This window comes from Phaethon aethereus (genome assembly GCF_964289735.1).
Source record: "Phaethon aethereus genome assembly, chromosome: 2".
NCBI lineage: Eukaryota > Metazoa > Chordata > Aves > Phaethontiformes > Phaethontidae > Phaethon > Phaethon aethereus.
The window spans coordinates 105,307,516-105,314,989 of NC_138582.1; the positions used below are offsets into that span (position 1 = coordinate 105,307,516).

At 44.5% G+C, this 7,474-nt stretch overlaps 1 protein-coding gene across 2 annotated transcripts in view; it reads left to right on the forward strand.

The window, feature by feature from the left end:
* Positions 1-6,932, forward strand: part of NFATC1 (nuclear factor of activated T cells 1) — a gene marked incomplete at both ends in the record, with an annotated part of 114,991 nt that extends 108,059 nt beyond the window's left edge. For both annotated transcript variants that reach the window (XM_081996379.1, XM_081996380.1), the window contains one exon: positions 6,883-6,932. In XM_081996379.1, coding sequence (XP_081852505.1) covers positions 6,883-6,932 — 50 coding nt within the window. The remainder of the gene's footprint in view (positions 1-6,882) is intronic.
* Positions 6,933-7,474: the final 542 nt, after the last annotated feature.

Genomic DNA, 7,474 nt, shown 5'->3' on the forward strand with positions numbered 1-7,474 from the left:
ATTGCTGGTGGAAAAATCTGAGGGCAGTAATTATAGACAGCAAAGTGAACGTCGTACTACGAAGCATTACTACAGGTAGCGTGGTGTCAGCGTCAAACTATTAGACTCATTCTAGAATTATGTTTCCCTGTCCCTGTTCATATGCTGAATAGTGACAGCGTGGTCAGAGCTGTACCCAGTGGAGAGGAAAACACAGTCCTTGCTCCCCAACGCTCATGAGCAGTGAGCTGTTGCCAACAGTGGAAATTCAGAGCACTTAGGGGTACATATGCACTGTGTAATGAGGTATGTGGAGAGATCCCTGACCTGCCTGTCACTGTAGTTGTACGGACATAAGGCTTGACCTGAGCTAGTGAACTCTGCTGGAAGGCAAAAATGATGAGCCAGATTGAGGCAGTTTTGCTTTCAGGACTGCTGCTCTTTTCTGGAGATTGCTCAATGTGAAACCTAGCTGTGCAGATTGACCAGTGTCAAACATCGTCCAAAGGTGGTATCCAGACATGGCACCACGTTTCTTCATCTGAAAGATGAAGCGTTGTTGTCCGGACACAGCAGAATCTGGGCGTAATTTTGCACGGGCTTTTCACATATGTAGCTTGAAAGATGCAGCTGGTATTACTTGTATTTTCCATGGCATGTGCACCAGTCAGAGCAGGTTGCTTTTGTTCCTTTTTGGTGAGAGAGCATTATGGCATCTGAACCTCCTGCTTTGGTTCTGCACCATCGTAGAGACAGTGGTCCCCAAGCGGTCACAGGTGGACATGAAGTAACAAGCAAAGGTTGGTTAGTCAGCTGTGGAAAAAAGCTTCATGTGACCCTGAAGGCCTGGATGTCTTGGGACATGCCGTGTGGCTCTTCCTATTGATAAGGAGACCAAAAATCCTCCTGAAGGAACCAAACTGATGCCATTGCTATTTACGCAGTAACTGGGACACGTACACATCCAGTGAATCACAAGGTGTCAGTTCTGCGCAAAAACTCTCAGTGCCCTTTTGCTTCAACTCTATCACACCCCTTTAAAAAGAGTGTAGCGGGGAGCCGTGAAGCTCGCTTGTGAAAGAGAAGAGTGCAGTTGGAAAGGGGTACAACGGTAAATAAAACCCACAGCTCCACTGCTCAGTCTCCTTGTACAAGCCTTTCTGGGCTGCTGCTGAAGCGGATTGAAGTCAATGGAAGGACAATCATTGACTTCCACAGCCATTGATGTGCGATGTGTGGAAGAGACAGTGGCTTAACCCAGCCAGACACCGGAGTCTTAATGTTACTGCTAACAAAGCGAAGAGAGGTGGGACACGTTTTCAAAGTGCCATCGTTCCCTCCCAAAACTGTAGACTTAGCTCTTTATAATTGTTGGTTTGACCATGGCTCTCAGCTCACCTTCCATTTTTTCAGACTCTTGGGAACATTCACCTTTAGGAGTATGGAGTCTTCCAGGCTCTCATATTTGTAGCCCCAAAGAGCTCCCCAGTTGTGGAAAGCCCCTGCATCTGCCTTCTCCCCGCTCCCTGCACCACTGACCTGGTAACATCTTTGACCTGAGTGGGATCAATGTCTGAGCTGGAAGGCAGAACTTTGTCTCAGAAGAACAGGTATCTTATTAAGACAAAAGGCCACAATGTTATCCATATTGGTAGTCAAGATACAAGGAAAGCAGAAATCTGCAGAAATTTAAAGATTTGCCAGTTGATGGAATCCATGTACAGCCACCAAATGTTAAAAATATTCCATTTCCTATGAAGTTCACATCTATATATGGAACCCACATTTGCTCAGATATATCTGGTTGTCCTGTTCCGTGCAGGAACCCAAACTGTTGCATCGGTAAGATACTGATTTTGCTAATTAGTAAAGCAAAAATTTCCACTGCAAGGACATTTTAAAGCAAAATTAAATACAAGAAGAAAAAACTCCTTATTAAACTAAAATGTGGTGTAACAGCTCACCACATCCTGCTACCGTGGCATCTGCTGTTCAGCAAAGGAAAGGTTCCTCTTTCAGACGCCTTGACAGGTAGAGAGGTCACATGTTACCTGCATTTCTCAGCACTATTATTTTTTTTACTTTCTGTTAGTGGAAAAGCTGAACGTGACAATGGAAAATATCAGTTGAGGGAAGGCATTGTGGGGAACCGTAGGTGTTAGCTATAAAAGCGACAGTGGCCCCCCTCCCCAAAGCCAGCAGAAAAACAGTGAAAAAAATCTGATGACAAAGGTGTTGTAAATGATTGTACTCAGCTGTTTGATCTGATAGGGATCAACCTGTTGCTTTAAGGGAAGTGTTGTGCTAATCTAGGCATTGGAGATTAAACACCTTGCATGCTATTCCAGATCTGCTGCTAAGCTGTATGTAGGGCCTCCAGCAATCCAGGTAATTCTTTGGGACTCATCTGTCCTGTCTATAAAATGGGTCTTTTTGAGTACTTAGGTTATGTTGTTTTAAAAATTAGTGTAAAGCCTTTGCAACCTTTCTTTGAAAAATGTTGTGCTCATTCAAAACACAACTACTCCTGGAACGGTACTACAGACATGAATGGACGCGTATCCAAGCAGCAGCGGAATCAAAGACCAGCATTTGCTTTAGGAATGAAATTCAAACCCAGGCCAAAATACTGCTTGCACTGAATACTGCTGTTCTGTGGAGCACACACAATACTCTTGTAGTAACAGGTTTGTAAGCCAAAACTTGAGCATTCAAGACAGCAACCAGCTGACTCCCCTCAAGTATATAATAAATATTTTGTTAGAAAGGTGGGAACTAAGAGAAAAATGCCAATTATTTTCTCTGCACAAGCAGTATATCTTACCTCTCTGGGGAGTTCTGCAGTGGTCCTACAAGGACCAAATGAGCCCTGAGGATACCAAGGGGAAAGAGTGTGATGGATGGCAAAGGAGATGGTGAACAATCGGCTCGTTCATGTGACACATGAATGAAGTTATCAAGAAACAAGTTTAAACCAAAAAAAAAGTACATTTTCCAGAAACACATCCTTAAACTGTGGAACCCGGTGCTGCAGGAAACCGTGAAGGCCAAAACAGGTTCAGAAGGTTCTTAGAAAACTTCATGGAAGAAAGTTCATCAAAGTTCACTAGAAACAAGGATGCAGACCTCCTCTTGCTCATGAAGCCCTCCAGCAGAGTAAAGGTGTACTAGAGAAACCATCACTGGAGGTGTGCCTGGTTCCTGTGCCCTTTCCCAAAGAACTCGCTACTGGCCATTGTGGTAGATGCAACACTGGTACAGATGAACATAGAGGATGCTTCAGCAGAGTTGTACTTCAGTAACAGAATTTTCGATTTGCTGTTGGGAAGGACAATCTTGGGTCCTATACAACAAGAATATTTGACGTTTTCTTGCCAAAAGAAAAAAAAATCAGTTTTGGATCAAACAAAACATTCCAAAACATCCCATTTGATCCAAAATAAAACATTTCCTAACATGCAACAAAAACATTAATATGTTTTGGAGGATTAAAGTAAGCATATTTTCCAGAAATTTGAAATAAATATATTTTTATTATGTATAATAAACATAATATGATATAATATTATATATAGCTAAAGACATTTGAAACTATTTGAGAAATGTAATCTTGTATTTTCATGTCATTTTGACTGACCCAAAACTGCATTTTCACCCCAATAAGTTTTCCCTCAACATCTCTGTCTCAGACCTGGAGGGAGAGAGGAGTCTTCATGGGAGTGCTAGACCATGCAGCTGGAGGTGGGGGAGCATTGTTCTAGCCGAACCCAGCAAGCATCACCCAGCACACTTCATGTGCGCTTGCCGCCTGGTTTCCCCCCGTTCCCACCCACCGGAGGGTTTTCCTTCCAGCCTCAGGTGCCGCGGCGGGCAGCACGGGAAAGCCCGCTCTCAGCACACTTCCCCTTTCAGCTCTCATGTTTAGTGCTCTCTGCTAGCAGTCTGCCTCTACAAGATCAGGTGCTTTGCTGGATCACGTATTGCCCCACCTGGGCCTTTTGCGTGCACCCTTGTCCGTCTCTGTAGGTTTTTCCATTGCGTTATTGGGAATTTTTGCATTTTCGATGGTGCGGTGGGTAAAGGGGAACAAGTGACAATGAAATAGAGAGACCTGTGTCTGAGCCACGCTGTCCGCAGGCCACCATGGATGAGAAGTTGAATGGCGTTTCTGACCTCATTTGATCGTGAGATCCGGTGGCAGTGAGTGCACTTTGGTTGAGGTTCAGTTGTCTCCTGAGTTCATGCTGACATTGTCTAGTGGCTGTTGTTGAACAGCTGTCAGACGTTGTTACACGAGGACACCAGACTTGACTGCTACTCGTCAAGGTAGCAGAAGTCCGCCTCTGTTAAGAAATTAACATCTAATAAAAATAAGCAATAAAGCCCAAGGTCTAATCCTTATCCTGTTGGAGTTGATAACAAAATTGCAAGCGATTTCAGCTGGGGATGGATTGGTTTGGCTGCTGAGAGCTGTAGAGAGTGTGACCAAAGGACCGTGGTGGTGTCATGGGCTGAGCAGGTGGGCTCCCAGCTGAAAGGAAAAGCCATGTCATCTCTAGGGTAAGCCATGTGTCCTACAGCACTCGAGTGACAGAGGATTCAGCTGAGGGTACCTAGCATGGCTGGAAAGGGCAGCCTCTCAGTGCCTAAGCCGATGGACCTTTGGCTCTTAGACCCTCGTGTCATCAAGTTGCTTCCAAAATATTTTTACTAGATGCTTTAATAGGGGAAAGCATGGGCTGGAGGGCTGGGGGATGTTAGTTTTGCAAGTTTTACTGCATGAATCAAGCAAGAGTACCTCAATGTGTGCTGTAGTGTTAGTCTGAGATTCAAGATACCCAAGTGCTAATCCTGACTGAGATGGGGAGCTGCTTTGCTTTTCCACCTCCCTGTCCCCATCTGTGAAATACTGGTGATACCTACATTCATACTTTACTGAAGCGCTGTGAAGATTCATTATTTAATGTTTCCAAGCACTAACTGTACAAAGACTGAGGATTACCTTGAGTAATATCTTAATTTTATTTGGTGTAACAGAAACTTTGAGGGAAAGTTAGCAACAAATGTGACACTGTCTCACCCATATGAGGATTTGTTTTCATTGTCACACTCAAGACCAAGATACCACTGTGTGTTTCTGCTGCGTACCCAATGTTGCTTTGAGAAGTTTGTCAGAGAAACTATCTTTACAAAAGCATCATGGAAAAATCACCCCACAGAAGAAGTGTGCTGTTTGCATTCAAGGCAGAGACTCGGCCCCAAAAGCTGTCTGAAGCCTTGGAGCATGTAAATGGCGCGGCACTTCTTGCTGTGTTAGGATGCGTGCAGGGCAGCCTTTGCCACAGAGCAGGGCTTGATGCTTGAATTTGTTTCCGCTCTTTGGTAATACTAAAGATGAACTCCACAGCACTCTCAAGAGAAAGAACTGCTTTGTCTTCGCATCTCATTTCCATACCACTCTTAGTTTGCTGCCATAAATAGGTGGTTACAAATACAACTGATATTTCCTTTCTGAAGTATGGTGTGTGTATCCATTGGTAGAAGTAGTTTTGGTGGCCAGGACGTGTGACACAAATCCTGACTGATTCATGTGCTGCAAGTACTAAATGGGCAATAGGTCTGCAGAAAAAAAAAAACCCACAACAGAAAGAAACAAAAACCCCAACTAATTGCTTCAGGAAGTTGGTTTTAGACAGGCTTGGTCTTTTCTAGTAACGACATGAAGTTATCTGGATGGCCGTGAACAGCAGCCCACGAGGAAAGGAGAATGCGGGCTTTTCCGTGGTTCTTCCATGACGTGAGCATGTGTTTACCGCTCCCAGCAATGTTAGGGAAACTTAGAAGCGGTGATAGCCCTGCTGATGGCATTTTGTCTGTCTTCATGTAAATCAGGTGGTCACAGTCACTGCAGAGAGGTGGGGTGGAAATAAAAGGGATGTTGTGTAGTCCACTGTACATGGCCTTTGCCAGGTCCAGTCATTTCCTGTCCATCTGCCAAAAATCACAAGCTGATAAATGGACATAATTGGAGTGTGGGAAACTGTATTGCTTGATGATCTGCAGGGGAGGGGGAAAAGAATGAAAGAAGACTCGTGAATAAAGAAAACAACGCTTTATCAGTGGAGATGCAGTCTGACTGGCTGATGCTGAGACAGTGGACCTTGTTTATTCTTTCCTCTGACTCTTGGCAAGGGTTTTAACTTGCTCGTCACTCCCATCTGTCTGTGCGGATCGGAGCAAAGACAGCACGTCCACGTGTGTTGGTCACCACAAAAGGAGGGTGTGTATTTACATGTGTTATCAGCTCCAGGCAATGGGCAAGCGCGCAGCAGTTTCTTCTCGTCTTCTTTTTTTTTTTTCCTAATATCATCCCACAGTGGAAAAAATCAGCATGTGAAGTCGTGTTCTATCTAGGCATTGCAGCTGCACGTACCCAGGTTCAGTGGCTGCACGTACCCAGGCTCAGTGGCTGGCAGCTTTCTGCCATGGCCAACGTACTTCCCAAATGGCTCTTTTTATGGAAGGGGTAGATTATTCTAAGATTGACTGTGGTTCTCTTTGCTTTACGTTTCCGAGCCAGTTCTAGAGCAACTGAAATGTTTTACCTGTAACTGATTTGAAATGTTAAATATGTTTGATGCAATCGAGGATCCGGGATGCTGCTGTTCTTGTGATGCCTGGTTTTACATGGTATTTAGCATGTTAATAACCTTGGTTAATCCTGCTGTTTTGCACTGTGATCAGCCTGTACAAGCTGTCTTGGGATGTCACGCTTACTGTTCAGAGCTCTACTGAAGCTGTCAAGGAACGGATGCAAGCTTGGGGGGGCTGTGTACTGAAGAGACCCACCTGCAGCAGCGGGATGCTAATCGATTCCTTTTCTCTTGTCTTCTTTCTTTGCAGTAAATGAAATCATAAGGAATGACCTTTCCAGTACCAATGTCCATTCATAGCTTTCAATACGGGCCTAGTATGAAATCCACACACACTTTCGACTTAGCTGGCGTGTCAGCTCGAGTAGAGCGATATTGAATGAACTGAAGACGTTGCCTGGTACCACTCTGATCTTCCACCTTACTGAATGTCAGGAACTGAAGATTTACCTCTTGCTTACAAAGAAGTAGATCCTCCACTTCAGCTGATGAAACGGCTTCTTTAAAGAAAATCATCTCAAAAGAAAGAGGAGGGAGACCGCTCCGAGACGGCGCATTTCACGGGACAAAACTAGGAACTCAGCAAAATCCGAGTGCTTCTTCCCAGTGCTGATCTTTTTGTGATGGCACCGCTGGAATACAGCCCTGGAAGTGCCTTATTTTACCAGGTTGTGGCATCAGGGCATTTTTAATAAGCTTTGAATTTACTACCATTAAAGGTGTTGGTAGGTGCAGAAACTATAGAGCTTGCATTCTGGAGAGTGATGTTGGAAAAAAGCATAGGACTCTGCAGCAAAGTAGGGAGAGCAACCCCTACTCGAGCAAGATGCGTTTATGAATTC